Source organism: Pimephales promelas, chromosome 18 (genome assembly GCF_988280905.1).
Source record: "Pimephales promelas chromosome 18, fPimPro1.hap1.1, whole genome shotgun sequence".
Classification (NCBI taxonomy): domain Eukaryota; kingdom Metazoa; phylum Chordata; class Actinopteri; order Cypriniformes; family Leuciscidae; genus Pimephales; species Pimephales promelas.
In genome coordinates, this window is record NC_142786.1 from 26,985,851 (window position 1) to 27,009,628 (window position 23,778).

Genomic DNA, 23,778 nt, shown 5'->3' on the forward strand with positions numbered 1-23,778 from the left:
GCCCAGCAGTGTGTAAAGGAAGCACTGGATGTCAGAGACCTAGGCAGGGCCATGCGTTTTATCTTCTGAGATACATCAAAAGACACACACTAGCTAAAAGTAACAGCACCTCGCTGATTGATAATGCTTCAAGTTCTGTACTATACGTGTCTCTAGAGGTCACACACGCACGCATACAAAGGCAGAGAGCACATCAAGGTCTACATGGTAATGTTTGGTGTCTTCACAGATGCTCTTTCGGGTTTCAATAACCGAAGTATGTGATGTTTGATATGCCAACAATACACACAAACAAGATCACAGATTGTCTCGTGTTTGTGGTATGGAAGGTAACATCTCTTCTTGTCTACCTGGTTTTAAGGGGGAAAACCCTGAAATATTAAACGACTTCTCCACAGGATAGGAGAAGTGTGAGACATTGTGTAATTCATTTGCATGAGCAGATAAATCCAACCAATCTGATAAAAAAAAAAAATGTATCCATTTGTGCTTATAAATAATAATGAGATTAACTTTTAACCCTCTGGCTTTGAGAAAATAAATCAATCATGGACATGATTCGAAAAGGTTAAATGGTCCTGAAAAAAAAAAGTCACTTTTACTCCACAAATGACAGCATTGGAAATTAATTTCTAAATTCTAGTGGAAACGTTTGGTACTGCATCCAAACAAAATTTTACTTAAAGCAAATTTTTTGAGATATCAACCTCAGATTTGGAAACACTTATGTTTTTATGATTTATGGCTTTGATTTTCTTGCAGTTAGAATAAAAACATGTTTTGAAAACTATATGTTTCATATACAATTTGAAAATAGCATTTTTGTGCATTTTTCATAAGAAGTTTAAACTTTCTAAACTATTTCTAAAAATACAAAACATTAAGTAAAAACATTATCAAACAAAAAAAAAAAGTATTCATATCATTGGGACTGCCACACGAATAACACCAGAGGTTTAAAGGGATAGTTCACCCAAAAATGACATTTCATTTACTCACCCAGTCATCATTCCCAACCAGGGGTGCGTTTCCCGAAAGCATCGTTAGCCAACTATGGTCGCAAGTTGGTCACAATTTCCATTGAACTCTATTGGCAATGACGGAACTTGCGACCATACAGTAGTTGGCTAACGATGCTTTCAGGAAACGCACCCCTGTATGACTTTCTTTTGTGGAACATTTAGAAGCTGCCCTTTTCCATTTAAACAATCAAAATAACGCGGAGGCAGGAGTTGTTAAACTCCTCAACGCACCACGCAAAAATTATGTTTTATTAAAGTTCGGTAGCATATTCAGTTAATTAACACGAGTGGAGTGAACTCAGCAATCAATGATAAGAGTCATCAGGTATATATAGATTCAGCAATCTTCACTCACTCCATTGATAGTTTAGCAGCATCCCTCCACCGCCCCTTCACTTCCAGTCCTAAACACTTACATAAGGGGAACTCTGGAGACAGCACGCCAAATGCGCATTAAATCTTATCCACTCTAATTATATGTGTGAAGTATCATAGATAAAAGTATATTCCAAGTCTCCTGAAGCCATACCTTTGTGTAAAATTCACTGAAATTTAAGTTGTTATTCAGTGAAAACCTTGCATTTGATTGTATAAGAACAACAGCTTGGAAATTCTTCTATAAATAACTCATTTTGTGTTTCATGCAGAAAACCGAATGCATTTTTGAAAGACATGAGAGAGGAGTTAAAGATTACAGAAATTTGATATCTGGATGAACTATTCCTTTACAACTAAAATATCCAAAAGAAACAAGTTGGTTCTTCTAATCTCAAAGCTGTGGGGCATGTGGAGCTTTATTAATAAGCCAAAAAAATTATCAAGGATAAAAACTGGGGGGGGGGGGGGGGGGGTCACACTTTAAGACTCAAATTCGTTCCTTTCACGCAGTGTATGCTGGTTTAAAAGGCATAGAAGAGGACATTGAAAGGAAATGAGTAATACTATGGCACTTCATGAATGGCTCATGTGTCCAGCCTGAGATGTCATATCTGAGAAAAGTTCTTCAGTCCATGTCCAGATCCAGATCCAGCTCAGTGCTCAGGTTGAGGTAGAAGAATGCATAGATGCCTAACAGGAAGACCAGAACAGCCACAATGACCAATATGATGTCCTGCAATCAGAGAAAAAGATAAACGGTTTACTCTTTCGGATTCAGACATTGCTAAATTAAACAATAAGAATTAACACGGAGCACTAGCATCAAATTAATCCATAAAAGGGGCTTTCGCACCGGATTGTTGTAGGAACACAGTTACAGGAACTAGCCATCAGGCCGGTCCCCCAAGATCTATGTTTCCCTCTGGCAATTTCCCACCAGTAGGAACTCTGAAGTGATGCAAGCCAGTTGACAATGACAATATTTAAGCGCGGCATTCAACGTCTCCGCAGGATAAAGGTTGAATAGTGCCTGCACTTCGGCGTTGATCCATCTATCGCTGTTTTCCATGTTCGTGGAGTTAGTTTTAGTTTAGTACGCATATGTCAACTGTGTGTTTACATGGCTTCATAAGAATGACAGGTGCGTTTTTTTATATCGCAAGTGTTCGGCCAATCAACGTATACGCTTACGTCACTGTGCGTTCCAATTGTGCTGTTTGACTCTAACTCTGACGTAGGAGCTAATTGAGTCCCCTAAAAAGATGTTCCTATCCACCTTATTCTGCTCTAAACAATGCGCGCTGCCATGACGACGACTCCGGTTGCCAATCGGTTCGAATCTGGTATGCTTTTTTGCCATGTGTTTCAGATTGTGTCCCCACATCGCTAAACTAAATCTTTTGACTGCACAATCTCCTGTTTTTTTTTTCCGTATAAATACGAACACGATAAATAAAATAAAAATGATATTTTACGTTCTGTGGAGGCCGACCCTTCGTAGGCTATTACTTTTGTTTTGCGCAGTGTAATTCATAAAATTACTAAAAATATATATTTTGCCACCAGAAAGTTAAAGATTTGTTGTGTTATGAGTATTTTCGCTCATATTAATTATAAAATGCATGTGTAGACTGATATTTTTCTAATGTCTGGACTAGAGCGCTAGCATTCTATGTTAACAAAGACTTCAACAGGACGTGAAAAACCGTTTAGTCAATTGAACCCGCTATGTCTTATGGGAAATAGAACGGGTGCAGAATAAAGTGGATAACTAAAATATTTCCTAGTTCCTGTGGTGTGAACAGGCCAAAAATAGTCTTGTGTACTATGAAACTATGAAAACATTCTACCTGTGCGAAAGCCCCTTAATGTTGACTCCAATGTGCCCCTAAACAATGACTCCAATGTGTTCTGAAATGAGTTGGTTCATTCTTAAAAATCGGATCTGAAACAAAAAGAGGTTTTACAGTCTGATGCCATGGAAGAACTTTTTAAAGTTCAAATTAAGTTAAGTTAAGTTCTTTATTCGATAGAATAATGCTTTATAAAACCCAGAAACCAACTGTTATGAAGAACCTGCATGAATCTATTACCTTGCATTAACCTTCATCTATTCATTAGGAAGAGAAAAAAGGAATGTTCTTAGAATGTTCATGCTGCATTATTAAAATACATATTTAGTTAATTTTGCTTTAAAATACCTATTAATCGCAATGCCATTCCTTAGAAGTTTAAGAAAGAATGAAATGCTCTCCTTTTCATGGCATGATCAGACTCAAGAAGACTGATCATAACAAAACACAGATATGTAATTCACAGCACAAATGTTCAGCAATGGTATAAGTATATTTGGAGCTCTTTATCTTTACTCTCGCTGTGACACAAATAGGGTTTGGCAGACCCAGCAGGCTCAGAGAAAGTTAATCTCCCAGAAATGTCTTTGTTCTAATTAAGAGTTGTTGGGAGCTTAATGCCCGAGCTAAATTGATGATGGCTGAAGGAGTGGTATTCAAGCATGAATTAGATTTAAAGCAGTCATTTATTACCTTTTGTGTTAAATTACAATCCTCATCAACCTGTTTCATTAGGAGCACTCAAGTATTTAACTAAGCAATTGTTCTTTATCTTGATAACTCGTTATCAAACTTTCTAATCAAAACTTATGCGCTTGCGAGACTTCCTTTTGGCTCAGTGTACTTGAAGTTGATGTTTTTCTAAACATGAATTGCAATTAGCGGAATTTCCAAGGATATATTAAAAGCTGTGAGAATTTTTTTTTTATGGCAAAGGTCTGCTTATAAGTTTATACAGTACACCCCCTGTAGAATTTGCAAGAAGTTTATTTTTAAGTATTCATTACTTCAATGAGCTCATTGTTTCTACCTTAAAATATTACGTGGTTTAAATTAGGACATTTTTAGCTAACTGTGATTTATATATGTACATTTCTGAAATACATAAGACAGTTACTTCTGATAATAGATCACTCTAAATTGAGAAATGAGGTGATGTGCAGTGTATATTATGAGAAATTTAAAGTGTTTTTTGACCTTGGATGCATATGTGTGTGTGTGTACTGTGTGTGTGTATATATGTATATATATATATATATATATATATAAACCGATATAAAAGTAGTCTTGTATTGGAATGTACTATCGAAAAATATTCAAGGAGGCAACACATGACATTACGATCAAAGGAGATGTGAAATTTTGTACAGGACCATTTCTGTAATTTCATTTATTTTGCTTTGTGTGATATGCTTAAATATACGCAGATTTTTCAAGGAAAAAAATAAATAACGTATATATATATATATATATATATATATATATATATATATATATATATATATATATATATATATGAAGAGTTCAGATGCAAAAGCCTCTAAATGCCATTTGAAATTTTCTTCTTTAATGATGATTTTTATCAAACTTGTATATTTAAGTTCAGTAATTTCACTTAAATAACAATTAATAGGTAATCTTCATTGTCATTTAAGTGAAATCACTGAACTTAAATATACAAGCTTGATAAAAATCATCATTAAAGAAGAAAATTTCAAATGGCATTTAGAGGCTTTTGCATCTGAACTCTTCATATATATATATTCAACGCATTCTCACCCCAAGGCGTCACCTTTGACCATGCTTCAATATTTGACGTTTTAGGCGCCCTTTAGCGTCACTTACATGTCGCGATCCTACGGCGTCATCTAACTGACGCTAAAGGAAAGCGTCAGTTAGAGGACGCGGTTAGGTTTAGGTGTGGGGTGGGGGTAGGGTACACGCGATCCTAGGGCGTCATCTCACTGACGCTAAAGGGCGCCTAAAGCGTCAGATATTGAAGCATGTCCAAATGCTTCCCAAGGTGTCAGTTAAGTGACGCCTTGGGGGTGAGAATGGGCTGATATATTTGATAGATTGATATATATATACACACTAAAAAATGTTGGGTTGTTTCAGCTCAAATTTGGGTAAAATATGGACAAACCCAAATGTTCGGTTAAAAAATGTAATTAAAAAAATTACAGTTGAAAGTGAAAGCTTAAGTTGATTTAAAATTAGGGCTGTCAGTTAAACACGTTTTTAACGGCATTAACGCAAACCCATTTTAACGGCGTCAATTTTCTTACCGCTCGATTAACGGTCTTTTGGGCCTAGCAAACTTTGAAGTTTTTTTCACATGCTTTTGCATCAGGACGCGAGCCACTTTTGCATGTTGATAAGAGCATTAAAATGAGAAGAAGAAAAAAAATAATGGGACAAAAATAAATCAAGAGACATTTAGAATAGATAAAAATTTGTGATTAATCGCGAGTTAACTATGACATTAATGCAATTAATCGCGATTAAATATTTTAATCGTTTGACAGCACTATTTAAAATGTTTAACCCAACATTTGGGTTTGTCCATATTTGACCCAAATTTGGGTTAAAACAACCTAGCATTGTTTAGAGTGTATATTATTTAAGATGCAGAAGATCTAACAAATTCTGAAAAGAGGCTATGTAAACAGGAGCACAACATGATAAAACGGGAGTGATAGGATGCATCATCTGTTATTTTAAACAAGACATTAATTCATTAATAAGCTAAAGGAATGTGATAAATGCAAATCATTTTGCCTATGGCCTGCTGTTGTTGTTTGATCAGTAATCCATGGCATCATGTATCCTCTAAAGTATGTTCTTCAAAGACAGGAGCACAGAGAAAGAAAGCAGTACAGAAAGTGAAATAATATCACACGCATCCATCTATTCCCCCTCCTGTGTTCATTCACACATAAACACATGCACATGCAAACTCACACACACATCAAACACCGAGCAGCAAGCAAATCCACCCCGAGCAGGCCGAGATAAGCCACCCAGCAAACAGGAGGCTAATAATAATTCTAGCAGATAAATTGTAAGGGGCTATTAAAAGCCTCCACGACAGCCATGACTATCTGTGTACAAGCTGCGGCAGCAGTCATCAGTGTGTATGTCCTCATTAGCACTCGCTGCCCGCTGCATTTATCTTGTTCCAGCCAGACTCCAAACAGCTTAAGCCTCTCTTAATTGGAAAACTTTTAAATTTCATGCACTTCAGTTTCATACATTACCAGAGGCCCACGCTGATTCACGTTCTTTATTTAACCGCTTTGTGTCGGAGCCTAAGTGTCATCACATCCAAAGGGAATTGTTTTCTGTTTGTCTCTTGTGTGGCAAAAGAAGGACAAAGTAGTTCCTGTGTCCTGTTTACAAGAAGGTCAATGACTATATGACTGTCCAAGATGATGAAAATGAGAAATTGAACATTTTTGAAAAACACGACTAAACATTTTTTTTAACATATTTTACATACATGTTGATTAAGTGTAAAAACTTTATCCATCACACATTTTTGAAATATGAAGATCATAAAGTTTTCTTAGTTACTCCATATGACCAATATTTACCATATTTATTAATATTTTGCATCAGCTTTTCTATTATCCTTTCAATTTCAACTTTTTACAATCATTAGGTATGGCTTTTACAATCATTACGATTTTATTATTAGGGATGGGCAACGATTAATCGCGATCAATCGCATCAAAAATAAAAGTTTGTGTTTACATAATATATGTGTGTGTGTATAATAATTTTATATATATAAATACCCACACATGCATGTATATATTTAAGAAATATGTGCATGTATATATTTTATATACATTTATTCACAATTAATATTATATATAAATATAAATATTTGATATATTAATAACACGTTTTCCTTAAATATATACATGCATGTGTGGGTATTTATAAATGCAAATTAATTATACACACTACACACACATATATTATGTAAACACAAACTTTTATTTTGGATGCGATTAATCGTTGCCCATCCCTATTTATTATTATTGCTAAAACTATTTTTCATTGTTTTAGTTTAGTTAACAAGAACAACCCTGTTGCAATTTTACATTATTTTTAATGTGTTCGACGCGAAAAAAGTATATTCATGTGATCGCACCAAAAAATCCTTTCTTGAAAAGGTGAGTAAAAAGCCATGAATTTGGATGTGGTCTCATTCTTTTTTTATGAGAAAAAGACATACAGTAAGTCCAGAGGAGGCTGTGTGAAAATGAAATTGTTAGATGAGGGTATGTGAGTGAAGAGAGGAGACCTTGTTGTCTTGAGGAAGCTAATAATTCAGCGGCCTACGCTTCGGTCTCCCACATTCTGATGGAAAACGCTCGTCGCTGGAATATTCCCAACAGCATCATCAGCTCACAACAGCAGCTGTGGCATGCCGGGATGGAGTTCCCATTCATCTGGCGACAGGCCACTGTATTTTACACACATATTTCCTCCTGTGTCCTTGTATGAATTCTCACGGTCTTCTAGTTTCATGGAATTCTGGTATTCTCTCACATATCCCTGTGTTCATAACGTTGGCCCTTACGGCCAGGTGCGTTACGGCACACCAGGATCAGCGTCCAACAGAAACAGCTGAAGTGGGATGGGATAAACCCCCACGTTTTAAGTGGTTGTGTAGTTATCTCAGGCCGACCCAGGTGTGCAGTAATACCTCACCCACTTCCGACCGCTGGCTGGTGTGCTGCGGTGTGTATGTGAGAGAGGAAGGGTGTGTGCTGGGCATAAAAATGAGAGTTTCACTCATACGAGTGTTGACAGACTGGATAAAATACAGAGGTGCGAATGGGACTCATAAATACAGTTCGCAAACAGATCTGTGGCCACATACATACATTTAATATAAAACACTCTTTTATAAAACGGCACGTGGATGTTTCCTTGCAGTACACAAAGAAATGTCGACAAGTATTACATTTAGTTTAGGGATGCATAATATTATTATTATTAGATTAAACCTAATTTAGGAGGCTGGTGTTTGTCGATACTAGAGCCAGACCGATATATCGGCAGACCGATATTATTGTCCGATATTGGGCATTTTCCAAACTATCGGTATCGGCAGTTATAATGGCCGATAAATGAATATTTCAAAAATAAAATAAAAACGGACGAAACACGCTTGAACCATGTCATGAGAGTTGGAGTTGTATAGTTTGTCCACCAGAGGGCACTCTACACCGTTCCTGTTGGCAACACTCGTTGAGTTGGTCACGACGATACATTGCTTGAATAACAATTAAAAGAACATCCCCATCAGTTCTCTCAACTCAAATAAGCATGACAAAATTTGTGACTATCATGTCCAGTTTAAAATAAATAAATAAATAAAATGTCGGCCGATATATCGGATTTTAAAACCCCAAAATATTTGTATCGGCCTTCAAAATCCTTAATCGGTCGGGCTCTAGTCGATACTACTATGGAAACGTTTTTATTTTTAGCCTTATTTTTTTATTATTGTTATTGTTTTAGTGTTTTATTTTTATATATTCCGTCAAAATAGTATAGAATTTTAATATCGCCGTCTAGTAGTTTATCACCCATGACACAATATGCCATTTAGATTGACTATTTTCTTGACTTCAGGAAATTGAATTTTGATTGCTTTTCCAATTTTATATGAACAGTGTTGATATAAGCAGCACATTTCAAACCAAACTGACGCCTGTGGTAACGCACCGCATTTGACGCCCAGTAACGTTAACGGTGCTGTAAAGACAGGAAAAGTCATTATTACCCCGTTACTGAAAAAATAACGTTGTTACGTAACGACTTTATTTTAAACGCCGTTATTCCAAACAGTGAACATGTCATTTTTAAGTATTGTTTCACTAAAATTATACTTCATTCGTAAGCCTGGTGTCTTGTGCCAGGAGTTATCACTTTACCAACATGCCTAAAAAACATGGCACTTTTAGAAATTTCAGAACCTTAGATAAAAATCACTGACTTATTTATGCATGCAATGGAATGTAGTGAAGAGTGAAACAGTTGAAGTTGGCCAGCGGGTTCACGATATTCAGCTCCAGGGCTAGTGAGCTGGCACTGATTATTTCAGGCCAGGCGCCCCACACAGCTGAGGCCGCCAACACCTCTAGTCTGTGCCAGGTGATGCCATCCGCTCAGCCAGGCACCAGGGAGCCAAGCGGTGCCCACGGCAGGTGGTCGAGCGCCCGCTGCCTCCCCAAGCTGGCAGGCAACATCCCTGAAACCAACTGGCCACCGCGTGGAGAACAGCAGATTGAGGGTGCTGCCAACATAGACCCCAAGACAGCCCAAACCTCAGCCTCAACCTGCTCTCCAGAGCCTCATACAGCACTCACAAACGAGACCGATGGAAGATGAAAAAGAAGAATGTGTATGCGTTTCGGCGGGTTGAGTGAGGGAAAGTCATAGATGGAAAGCCACCTGCCAAGCATGCACAGCCAGAGAAAATGGCCCGTGAAAAAACGAGTGGTAAAAGTATGAGTCAACTAAAAAAAAAACAAAAAAAAAAAAAACCCAAAGCCAAGGAAGCATTCCACAGAGCCAGAACAAAACTCAAGTGTGGAGCTCAGGGGTCCATTAGTCACATTATGAACCAGAACAAACAAATCGGTGTCGACGTTCCTCAGAAACGTCCCAAGCCAATGACCAAATCTGCATGCCATAAACTATATTTCTGACAGAATGAGGGGACATTGCTTTCAGCAGTAAACAAATGTTTTAAGCATTGAGCTCATAGGCTTCACACATTCTTGTGGAAAGACATTTAGTAGGTCCCAAATTAAAGGGTTAGTTCACCCAAAAATGAAAATTAAGTCATTAATTACTCACCCCCATGCTGTACCAACCCCGTAAGACCTTCGTTCATCTTCAGATATTTTTGATTAAATTTGAGAGGTGGATCATTGCTACATAGGCTCCTAAGGGATTGAAACTTGACGGCCCAGAAAGTCATTGAAGAAAATGTTTAAATATTCCATGCGACTACAGTGGCTCAAGTGTAAGTTTATCAAGAGACTAGAATACTTTTTGTGCGAAAAAACAAACAATAACGACTTTATTCGACTATTCATTTTCTTCCTTGTAGGCCTGAGGCGAGAGTTCAAGAGATTTCCACGACGCACGCGCGAAGATGAACAAAGCTCTTACGGGGTTGGTACAGCATGGGGGTGAGTAATTAATGACTTAATTTTCATTTTTGGGTGAACTATTCCTTTAAGTTCACCCAAAGTTGACGTTTTTGTTTTAAAACGTGCATGGAATTCATCATTTCTTTAGATTTAGGCTGTCTACATTAAAGTAGTAGTTCACTTTTGCTGATAATTTACTCACCCCCATGTCATCCAAGACGTCCATGTCTTTCTTTCTTCAGTCGAAAAGAAATTAAGGCTTCAAAATGAACAAATCTTTTTTCCGAGTCATTTCGTTCATTACGTTCATTGAATGAACCAAATGACTCTAAAAAAAGATTTGTTCATTTTGATGAACGAATTCGAACAGGAGAGTCATGAACGCGCATCTTCTATAACTTAAAAGTTTTTTATTTAAATTTTTTAGGATTTTCTCCATATAATGGACTTCACTGGGCACCAAACGGTTCAAGGTCAAATTGAGAGTTTCAGTGCAGTTTCAAAGGGCTTTAAACGACACCAGACGACGAATAAGGGTCTTATCAAGCGAAACGATCGCTCATTTAAAAACTAAATAAGTTTTAGAAGCACAAATGCTCACCTTGCTCTGTTCTGTGATGCGCGTTCGTGACTCTCCTGTTCGAACTCGTTCATCAAAATGAACAAATCTTTTTTCGAGTCATTTGGTTCATTCAATGAACGTAATGAACGAAATGACTCGGAAAAAAGATCTGTTCATTTTGAAGCCTGAATTTCTTTTCAACTGAATCTTGGAAGACATGGGGGTGAGTAAATTATCAGCAAAAGTTTTTTTTAAAGTGAAGTACTCCTTTAATATGGATACATTTGAAAATGAAGTGACTCCCCATCCACACTAGAATTTTCAAGCATTTTCCAAAGGTTACTCATCCACACTGAAAATGCTTAAAATCCCCTTGCTGCACATCTGTAAAACATAACAAAATCTCACGAGATGATCAGAGAGAGCAGACATAATAAAGTTTTTGCGCTATTCTTCTGGCCCGATCGTTTTATGAGAACTCACTCACTGTTGCATTCAGGTTGGACTCAAAATTGCATGGTCTAACTCTAAACTAAAACATAATTGTCCAGATGTTTTTCTGTCATCTATGCAGGAATGCAATATGAACGTTCTACAAAGAAACATTTCTCTTTAGCAACACTAAGTAAATAGCAGACACAACAATTCTGGTTTAACCATGCGTCAAATGACAAAACATCATTTTCAAATATATACCTTCACAGTCTAGACTACAATGCGAAAACGTGGTTTTTAAATTCGTGTGGACGGAGGGTCAAAACATATGCGTTTTCAAATGAAAAAGTATTAGTGTGGACAAGGCCTTAAGCCTCAGTAATTGGATGAAAGACTAATGAGACTTAAAAGAATTGTAATGAGGGCTTGGCTTTTTTACAATAACAATTGAGTTGCTAAGACCAGTTAATCTTCAGGCTTCACATTTGATTTCTTCATACCAAACTAAACCCAATACAAGCAAATGCCACGTTTTAAGTTGTATTCAGCTATGTGCAGAGTAGACGTGCCCCAGTGTTCCTACATTGTTCAGTCCACTGTGAAAATATTGGAGCTTATGAATTATGAATTGGTTTCAGATCATTGTTGTCAGTGAGAAGTCTTAGAAACTAGCTGTTTTGGCTACAATGCTCAATATGGACCTCTGGATTCTGAGAAAACATATTGTACAACAAATTCTCATGGCAAAAGGCGAACAAAAATAATCTCCCTGCCAAACTTAACAGGGATGAAGAGAGAATATGTACAGAGAATTATAAAGCAGTAGTTTTAATGAAATCTGTTAACAATAAAATCTACATAAGAAATACGGGCATTATTCAATTTATAATACATTTTTGTGTAAAATGAAAGAAAATAAAAATTCTAAAAATTATATATATATATATATATATATATATAATTATATATATTTTGAAAAATGTTGGTAACCAGTCTTGGTGACTTTTGAAAAAAAAAAAAAAACTTCTAATTTTTCAAAATATCATTTATGTTCCAAAATGAAAAAAAAAAGGTTACATCAATACAGGTTTGGAATGACATGAGAGTGAACATTCATGGCTACATTCAGACTGTCAGTCCAAATCCGATTTTTGTGCAGATCCGATTGAAATCTGATCAGATTTAGCAAGTATGAATGGCAAAAAAAAAAAAAAAAAAGACTGACAGTGAACATAGCCTTTAAGGTTCTGGTCTTTAGAGAAGTTTCACCTTCAAGGCTATTATAACTGTTTTTATGAAATCGCAAATAAAAGTCAGGTATAGTATTTGAGTATTTATCATGTCCATATCGCAAACATCCAGTTCAGATTAGGAGCAATATGAGCAACAGTAACGTTACATATGCAAGACCAAACCAGGGCCACTAATAAATGGAAATCACACAAAGACAGTGAATAAAAAGGCTTTTTCCTCCAACTCTGGATTGTTATTCTGGAGTGACAGCTGAGGGGAAAAGAAAAACTGAGAGAAAGCAATGGAGATGGAAAGGGAGAAAGAGAGCTAGTCCTCTGAGAGTCAAACGACTCTGCCTCATCAATATGGAGACTGCTTGAGTTGCTCTCAGGTTGGAGAGGTGTGATGAATAATGCGTGTGTGTGTGTGGGGTTTGGCAGATGGGGGAGAGAGGGATCAGTTGGGATAGAGGGGGAGGTAATGAGAATGAAAGACAGCCATCTCACCCTGATTCCCGGAGCACTCTTCTTCGCCTCTGCCTTCAGCCGAGTGGCTCGCAGCGCCGGCTTGTTTTTCTTGTAATCCTGTTTTCCTGAGAGAGAAAATGACGCGCACGGGTCATTTCTACCATGTGACAATTGGAGTTACATTTGCATTTCGAGTTAGGTTAAAAGCTTTTTTCATTTAACAGCTAAATAATGTTTTAATAAACACATATAATGCATTTGCAATCGTCTTCATCAATGTTTTATTATGAATCATTAAACTAATGGATTTTGCTGAAACATTCTTAGTTGGCCTTAATTTGCCTGTTTTACCCCTAATAACATGCTTTAATATGAGGCTGTTACCCTTCTGTACCACCTTATATAAGACAAATTAGCATTTAATTTATGCAGGGCTGCTTTAGACTTGATTTATCTTAAATATACAAAGAGGGACTATCGTAATCTTTTTTTTTTATTCATCATTAATGGTAGAGGTATTACTGGATCAGCCATGACAAAAGTTAAGACATTTAAAAAAAAAATTGTTTGGATAAAAAAAAAAAATGCCCTAAAATGTTATTTTTCCCCCCTGATGGTAACCATTTCTTCATTATATACAATATATGGAGGTCATGTGACAAGAATGTGTTTACTGTGGTATAGGGGTCAATGATATGACAATTTTTTTTGTCCTATTTTTTATTCATTTCTTCTAAAATACAATAAAAATGCCTTTCACACATACAATGACAAACACCTCTTATATGAGCATTATATTATGAGCATGTTTTTAATTTTAGAAATAAAAACAAGTCTGCTGTTGTAATTGAAAAAAATTCATTAAAAGGATTAAATGCAAAAACTGAACTTCTAAAGAAAACCTAATTTGGCATAATCTCTTAGAATGATTAATTCATAAAAGAAATAATTCTAACAAATCTGCTTTATTGCTTATCAATATTTGAGTCAAAAAGGTCATATGGTGTAACCAACATGCAGAAAATATTTATAATATTGATATTAAAAACATTAATTAAAAAATAAAAGAACACTAAAATACACTTAAATATAAAGATTAAGATGTGTTTTACACTTACATGTATTTGTTGTAAGGAAATGTAAATAAATGTAATTTAACAAAAATGTCATGCAACCAGTAACATTTTTAAAAACTTGTGTGCTTTAAAAGATGATTCCTTTTCTTTATCATAAACACTCTCATTTGTCATTTACCTGTAAATAAATACGGTTTCCCAACCCTATTTCCCCAAAAAGGTCGTATGCAGTGTACAGAGCATAGTATGCAGTAAGCAGTGGTAGTCCATTGCGTTAACACAGACAGAAAATGATGAGCGCACTAGACTAGTTCACCTCAGTGGCAGTTCTCATCAGGCAATCTCACTGCGACGAACCCGCCAGGCAAAGCGGCCACCTGGAGCGTATGTGTGCAAGGTGTGCGAGGAGCGCCGTGTCTCTAATTAGAAACAAACAGACGAAGGAAAAGAAGCAAAAAATGGGAAGGCAACAGCTTGGTGGGAAAAGGAGGGGGCCGTCCTGCGGGCTGCGGCAGACCCGGGTCAGACTCAAGGTCTCCGTGAGAGCTGTTGACACACAGGGGCCGTTTCAAGTGCAACTCCTGCCTCATTAAGGCTTATTTACATGGAGTGGAGGAAAGAGAGAGTGTCCTTATCCATCTTCAGACTGCAGATTGCGGGGCTGGACACTCTCAGATGCCGAAGCTAGACACTGACCCCTCCCCAGGGACATTTGCAGGTCTCTCCTGCCTTATGGTGCACCTTCTGTGTGCGACGCGGGCCTGCAAGAGGCCATTCTCAGAGGTAAACATCCTGCTATTTTGTTCCAGAGCTGAATGATGGGATATGAAGCTTGGTTCACATACTGAGCTGTTAAATAATGAACATTGTTTTTGTTTGCAGAGACTTCTGGAAAAGTTCTCAGTTTGGTCTCCATGGGACGGGACTGCAGGGCATTAATGCCAATCATTCGTGCAAAACTTTACTGACCAATCCTATCTTAGCAACTGTTGCTGTTCGTCGAATGATCAGGCAAGCTTTCTTTTGTAATATATTTCTATGGAAGATCTTATGTTTGGATCTTTTTAATGAAATTTAACAGGTGTTATCACTGGAAACCTCCAAAGTAAATCTACACTGTAAAAAATATATTTTCAAGATTTGTTATCACAACATTTTTTTTTCTTTTGTCAAATCAACTTAAATAATTTATTTAGTTCAGATAACTTATTATTTTGAGTTTCTGATTATTAAATCAATCTCCATTGTATTAACTCACTTTTTCTGTTTCAATCAACTTAAAATTTTAAGGCAACCGGGTTACTTTTTTACTTTTACGGGTTAATTTTTTAAGTTTAACCAACAATATTTTTTACAGTGAAATTGGCTTTAAATGATCAATATAAAAAAGTTGTTTTTTTTTCTATTCCTTTATTTCTGCTTTATGACAAATACATATTATTATTAATCTACGATAAAAAACGTATCTTTATCTTTGTTTCAAATAATGTCTTGTTAAGATGCACATTTCTCACATTCGTTTGAGAATAGAAGTTCAGCACATATAACAGACTACATTAAAGAGGTTACTTTACTTGTGAATACAGTTGTTAGATATTTTTAATTTTGATAACACATATATAAAATAAATAAATTTAATATATATATATTATATATTAAATATATATATATACACACTGTAAAAAATATTTTCAAGATTTGTTATCACAACATATTTTCTTTTGTCAAATCAACTTTATAATAATTTATTTAGTTGAGATAACATATAATTTTGAGTTTCTGATGGTTAAATTAATCTCCTTCATTGTATTAACTCACTTTTTCCAGTTCAATGAACTTAAAATTAAGGCAACCAGGTTACTTACTTTTTTAAGTTAAACCATCAATATTTTTTTTACAGTGTATATATACAGTATTTATATATATATTAAATTAATAAAAGTATGAATCCTAGCTTATGGGTTTTCAGAAAAAAAAGAAGAAAGTATTTTCAATTTCAACCTGCCTCAGCATGCATAGCAAAACATCCAACATATGACAACTGTCTGTCTCTACTTCTCTCAGAGTCTACAGTATTTTACGCTTGCACCTGAAGAGATTTTACACGGTGTGGAAAGCAAAACTCGTTTTGTTCCAAGCCAACTGGGACAGATTAGGTGTGTGTCTTATTTTTCTTGAAACTTCCTGTTGTGGTGTAAATACCCACAACAAACAGCCTCAGCCATCTGTTCCAAATGAATAGTTAATTGTAATCATATCAGAGTTTGAAATAAATTGTTTATATAGCGAGACTTTGTGGCCCTGCCAGTACGCTGAATCACACGCTATCGAGTTCAATGAGGCGTTTCTCTCTGCGTGAGGACTCGATGATTATGACGACTCGCTTGCCTCCTTGGCTCTGCCGTCTCACCGCTGTTGAGCTCAAATTGGCCCTCGATTCAGAGGCGGGCGTTGAACGCACCTTCACTCATTAATCACCATTCAACTGAATCGCTGCAGAGCGAAACCTTCCCCGACTTGTTTTCCAAAAGCGGAGTGGAGGCTCTCTCATAATGTGTCACTGTTTCCTGTGGACTTGAGCGGTATGACCCCTCTGTACACACTGTGCTGTCAGATGTTGACAAGGACGTGACAAGAATCAACCCACGGGGCCAAGGGTGCCTTTCAAAAGCGCTGCAGCCGATTTATCTCACTCTCTGTGGAGCGTGGAGAAAAGCATTCTGCAGTTATTCCCGTTATAAAATTGCAAGAAAGCTCTGATAAACCCATTGCCCAATTTGGCCAACAAACAGATAAATCACTTGATGGAGAAATTGTATAAGGGTCTGACCAACAAATCAGACATTTTTTTGGCTTATTTGGCTTACAACAAAACTCTGCATCGCTATGAACTTCTTCACATTCGACAATAAAGAACTTTGTCTTTGAAAATAAAATTACTCATTCCACACAAAACGGAGATGCACTTTACCACGGTTGTTGCCTTCACACCGGGAGCGAGTGTAAGGATGTGGCAAGTGTTGAACAAACAGCAAAAAGTGACATAATCATGATGGCCAGTGTCAGAACACACAGAAAACTGAGAAGATCTGTAACATGCTAGATCCATTCAGCCTTCACCGATATCAAGACCATATACAGATCAGTGCACATTCAAACTAAAACGATCACAGAGAGAGTTAATAGGCAGGGATGAGTTTGAGTGTTTGGTCATGCGAATAATTGTTGGACAAAGGCAGAAAGGATTGTGTGAATGATCTTGACTCAAGAGGGGGATGACCACGCAGACCTGAGGAACCCTTTTGGTGGTTGACAGCTCTCTGGAGTCCATTATGCAGCTTAATAACAGTATTTAAAGTCAATGTGTCTACAGCGGCCCTACGAGGTACTTGACATCACAAAAGCTTTCTTCCTTTAAAAAAAAAAAAAAACGAAGAAGAAAAAAAGCAAGACCTGTCAAGATAGAAATTACCTTCCCATTACAATCTCAAATTACGATCTGTATTCTCCCTTTGTGTTGCTTTGTGCTATTTTGGGCTTTTTTTTTGTTTTGTTAAACAGCGATTCTCTGAAATAGGCTGATATAGACTTCTTAGACAAACTGATGGAAAGAGTGGGAGGACTGGTGGGTGGGGGGCTCAATTGTCCACAACCTGCTGTTACGACTTAGAATTGATGAGATGCAAAAGAAAGAAAACAAAATGGGATATGTCTGAGATTCGCAGGAGTTCAGCTTGTTATGTTGCCAGCACAGTCATGCAGCACAGGGACAATAAGGGAAGGTGACTTAATAGTGCTACTAAAGGGTGCGATATGAACTCACATAATATCATGCGTATGAGACAGGTTCTTTCAGCGGGGAGATGAGGTTGGTGTGCACTGGGTTGTACTGTAAATTAGATCAGTGATGTGCCAATGAAAAAAATGTATAATTTCAGTGCCACAACAAAAATAAGTCTCCACATCTCAACCCTACAATAAAAATGAAGAACTTCCAGATGTACAATGGACGATACAGCTGAACTAAAGCTACTCCGAGTAAAAGTCTAAAAGGTCAGGTCACATTTATGGTTGTTTGGCGAAATTCTAAGGGCGAAATCCAGCCATTTCAAGTGCCCCTTTCTAGTGCCACTTTGGCAAAAAAAAAAAATAACTATAACTATCTTGTGGCCTCAAGATATTAACCCATGGCCTCAAGATACTATCTTGTGGCCTCAAGATAGTAACTCGGGGCCTCAAGATAGTAACTCGTGGCCTCAAGATACTAACTCTACCTTGAGGCTACGAGTTACTATTCAATTAAATATACTGTGGGTTTTATTATAATAACAACAACATTATAATAATAATTTTAATGAAATGCGTAAAACACAAACATGTAATAGGCCTAGAGTGCACATATTTAGGAAAATACTCCTCTCTATAGCTAATTATTCTAGCCAACTGACATGCTATTTATGTACAGAGGGCCATGCAAGCCTTTAAAAATGTTTCATTCATTCATAAAACAGCTGGAGAACAATGTCACATACATTACATTTACCTCAGAAAAGACATTTAATGGCCATAAATAGCATGTTAGTTGACTAGAAAAATGTTTTATGAATGAATGAAGCATTTATAAAGCCTTGCATATAGAAAAATGGAGTGTGGCGTGAGAGCGTGTGAAAAGTGTCAATTGTGTGAGGTGGCAGCCCTGTATTTAAGGTAAAAGAGGCTAAATGTTCTCTGCGGAAACACCAAATGTAGCGAAACGCACAACGAAAACTCACTTGGTGTTTAATAGCGCATGATTTTTAATCAGAATAAACTACCATTTCATTTACCCAATGATGTTGCTCCATCAGTGAGTGTGTTTACATGCACAACCAATGTGTAAACTCACAGTGCCTTAAACTGTGTTATTTTAGCAGCTAAATTGGATTTGCTTTTGTGGAAATGACATTTATACAGCTTTGCTAGGTGTTTACAGCGCCTCATACAGCCCCTAGCATCCATACCGACTGTCTATGTTATTAAACAAAACCCATTTTTTTGTTTTCTTAAGTCAAACTGTCCTGTTCCCAGCTGAACATTCTGATCATCAAGTGTGTGCAAAAAATTCATAAGCAATATAATCAGAGTGGCTGAAATGAAGGAGAAAACGCATTTCAGACTCTCTTTAATAAAACACTGGATGAATATTTGATGAAGGTTATATCAATATTAAAAAATAAAGACTACATAAAGAAGAGAGGTTCTCACCGATCTGTTTACGGTACTGGTCGACCGGCTGCTTGACAGAACTTGCATCCTTTTTCCCCATCCTTCATTCACCTGAGAGAGAAACAGCATTAAAAATACACAGAGTATGAGGAAAGAGTAAGTAAAAGCAGTGAACAGTGAGAGCTCTGTCTGTTTGCTTACAGAAATCAAATATAAAATGCTACTGCAGTCCTCAAGAAAAGATTTGCTATGGTTATTTATGACTAAAAATTCCAAAGGACAGTACTTTTGCTTTACATGGATATGACAGAATGGATAAACACTGCTCAGCAATAAATCAGCAAGGACAGTTGTTCTAAACACTAAGGTTCTGACTCAAATTTAAAGAATCTTTAATGGCAAAAAGGTTCTATATTAGGATAAATGTCTTAATGATTTCATAATACTTTTATTATTAGGCTAACAAGTACATTTTTCTAGTGCTTAAGTATGTTTATAAGCTGTTGAACTGCTTAATCACAATAAATAAAATGATCCCATGGGATTCTCTATAAGGTTTTATACATTCACCTAAATGAAAAAAAAAAAAAAACTGTTCAATTTTTCATTAATACTGTTATCTAATCAACCAATCACATGGCAGTTGGTTTATGAATTTAGGGGTGTGGTCCTGGTCAAGACAATCTCCTGAACTCTAAACTGAATGTCAGAATGGGAAAGAAAGGTGATTTAAGCCATTTTGAGCGTGACATGGTTATCAATTGGCGCCAACATTTCTAAAGAATTGTTTTAAACAATGCAACGCTTTATCAAATGTTATAGAATTAAGTACCACGTAGAATTAAGGTAGTTCTGAAGGCGAAAGGGTTAGAATGGTTTTCCTAATAATCCTTTAGGTGAGTGTAGCCTATATGAAGCGTCTGACAAAATCCTTTAACGTCCTATACAGAAAAAAAAAGATTGTCGTTTAATGTAAAATATCAAGAAAAGGTCTTCTATAAGATTGAAATTTGACATTAAACAGCAATGCAACACTATAAAAATGGTTCATTGTACAGAAAGAAAAGTCCTTGATTATTATTAATATTACCACAAACTGCATTATAAAATATGCAAAATTTTTCATAATGACACATCATGCTAAGCTGCCTATGAAAACGTACAATTTTGTAAATGATTTTGTAACATTTTTTTCACACAGATTTGAGGATAAGAGCATGCCAGTAAACCTTTGACATTCAGCAGATTTTCCCCCTGCTGTTCTCCCTTTTTTCAGGTTGTGACCCACCAGTTGCGAACTACAGCCTTGCACTTACACTTTCACAGAGTTCAAAATCACATCCTAAATTGCCACAAAAAGTCATGGGTGATTGTGTAAGACGGAAAGCATCTTGAAGTTAGAAAGAGGAATTTGATGTGAGGCACAGCCCTAGAGGTGGCAAGGGACTTCAAGGAATTCAATCATGCGAAGGTCGATCCGAGACATAGTCTATTTGAAAGTCTTTTCATGCCTGCAAGTCACCCTTAGCTCTGAATTTCTCTGATATGTTGAATCAGTTGTGGGTAGAGAATGATTTGTGTTACATACAGATAAAACATGATTAAATCTTTGGGTCAATTAAATATTTTTAAAGATCTCAGGAAAATACTGTTTGTTATTAAAGATAGTTTCATATTATTTTTATTTAAGTATAAAGATTATTTTTTAAGACTCAGTAATGATAGAAATGCCATGTAGTGTAACCAATAACCATCAAGTAAAAATAATGTATAAGAATCCTTTCCAATATAATTTTAAATCTAATTTTTCAAGGCTTTTTATATGAATATCATTGATTGTTATTTTTTTTGCACCATGATGCCATTTTACAGCCTGAACTCTTGCATTGTCATATATAAATTAAAAGAAGTACATTTAAATTACTGCATGAATTTACGTATTTTCAAATAAATTAAAAGATCTGGAAGACTGAAGTCATGTCATTGGCTGATTTACAACAATTTAAAAATAAAACCAAAATCATTATGTACTAGTATTTGAATGTGTCAGATAATTCAATGCAGTGTTAAAGTGAGTATAACTGTAAAGATTGTCCATTTATATTAAAGGAGCATACACTCCATCTCATTTTACACTTCTTTCCCGATAGAGATCTCAGATTGATTTCCATAGCAACTGAAATGAAAAAGACCAGAGGAGAAAAGAAAGGCACCTTATCTTGTGATGCATGTTATAATGGTTAGTTTGGAAGACAAGGAATTTTGAAATTGGTAATGGGTTAAGTGCATTAAAGCATTTGCCATACTTGCAGTCTCATAAGCTGTTTTTATTGTGAGGTGGTCAGGGAGCGCTTTATCAAAATTCTACGCCTCTCACAATACTATTTGCAATCAATACAGCTTCTTCCGTTAAAGACTGAGAAAAAAGGGTGCATGAGCCAAAGGGCAGGTCTTTGTTTCTGATGATGTTTAAACCTCCCTGACCTATCCTCTCCCAGAGAAATCGAGCTGTAGACCTTCGACCTGATCCATTTTGGCTCATAAGCCGGAGATCTCCTGAGGAAAGGTGTGCAGTCTCTGTGCTAAGAGCCCAGACTGATTAGCATGGAAAACAGAGAAGAGCTGGAGGACGTGCAAAGGTGCATGAAGGAAGAGAATTATGAGGCTGTTTTCATCCTCTCTTGAGGCATGACTGTGTGAGCTGAAACCTTTAAAACGAGTTCAAGGGTCGACTCAGCATCCTACGTTTGATGTCTTTAATCTTTACTTTAAGTTGATGTAATTGAAATGGCTCCACATGCAACAACAAAGTGGGAGAAACAGGAATGGATTACTTTTCTAAAGATGCCAGAGGAAGAGGACCATTACTGTGTTTACACAACATGGTTTGAGTCAAGCCCAGGGGCATGACCTACAATCCTAAAATGACCAAACACTTCCTTTGTAATAAGTGTAACCACTAAAGGAAGTTGACATGGGCTGTTAAGTGGCAAACATACCAATCTTCTAGAACATTCTTAATTCTCCCTATAGCCTTAGGCTTTGTAAAACGGGGATGATTCAAAGCAGCGATCAGGAAGTTGTCGGGTCACACAGTGTGCAATTTGAACAAATCAAGACTTTGATACAGACACACAACACTATTAATGGCATGCTTACAGAATATTTAGAAAAAATGTATGACACAAAGCTTGCAAATCCCAAAGATAACTTTCTCCAAATTGCAGACAACATAGAATGAGCTGTGGTCGATCCACAAATAGAGGGATCGCCAAGGGCTATGTGTACCGGCGCTTTGAAGACTCAAATTGAGACCAGTAGCCTATGCTTTTTCAGAAGCTAAACTACAAAGGTTTTGGTTTGAAAGAGATTTAAGCTTAAATTAAGCACCTAGGGCATTTCTTTAAAAAAATAAATTAAATAAAAGACATCATTACGCATTTTAGTAACTAGTTCAATGCAAAAGGTTACCGTGAGTGCAGCTAAGAGCTGAATCATAACCTGAACTGAATTCGTCTTATATATAATTTAAATATAACTGAATAGTATTACATGGAATGTGAGTTAATTTCACTGATGCAAATGTCAATGTGGCATAAAATAGACATATTGGCACAAATGCAATGCAACCAATCAGTATTAGAACAAAACATCTATTTAGAGAGAGTCATGTAGTGGACTCAGCAGGACTCATCTGAATGCCACGTATGGCAATTGCATCAGACCTACAATGTTTCCAGTTTTCATCCTGCGTATCATCCCTGCACTCTGACCTGAGCTAAGACAGTCTGAGGAAATATCCAATCACAACACAGAAACAGAGAGGTTTGACCAATCACAAACTGTGATGGGGCGGGCGCTAAAGCAAACACGAATGTTTGGATTCTTTGGGGAAACGTAAAGCGCGAAAGATCGCTAAAAAATATCCTTTTTAGTTTCCCTGGTTGGTAACACATATCTAACGCAAGGCAAATTTCTTAGCAGTGTAAAACGACAGCATTATGTCTCAGGAAACATACTTACCAATTTAAAGACGGGAAGAATCCTCTCTGTAGTTCCTGGTTCAGCTTTGTGTATTTCAAACGGATGCGTGATTCAGCCAATCACGAGGTGATTCCTTCATATAAACGGCCATACGTCATTAGGTGGGCGGACCAACATAGCAAACCTTCAAACACAACCTGTCAAATACATTGGAAGGACTGAGCACACACACACTCACACATAACATAGACACTTTATACATAGAATGAGTATGTACTCGTTTTTGTTTTGTTTTTTTAAATGTAGGCTTTATTTAAAGATGTTTGTCTCAGGCTTATTATGTAACTTAAACTCTTTTTTTCTTTTCACCAATAGAAGC

The 23,778-nt window shown here is 36.5% G+C and overlaps 1 protein-coding gene across 1 annotated transcript; it reads right to left on the reverse strand.

Annotated features, from left to right (window-relative positions):
- Positions 1–1,798: 1,798 nt before the first annotated feature.
- On the reverse strand, positions 1,799–23,531 carry triqk (triple QxxK/R motif containing). The gene is made up of 4 exons (XM_039688954.2): positions 23,439–23,531; positions 19,455–19,526; positions 13,174–13,259; positions 1,799–2,133 (listed from the first exon to the last, which is right to left on the reverse strand). Exons 2-4 carry the CDS (start codon positions 19,513–19,515, stop codon positions 2,026–2,028), a joined length of 255 nt encoding a protein of 84 aa, XP_039544888.1. The 5' UTR covers positions 19,516–19,526; positions 23,439–23,531; the 3' UTR covers positions 1,799–2,025.
- Positions 23,532–23,778: the final 247 nt, after the last annotated feature.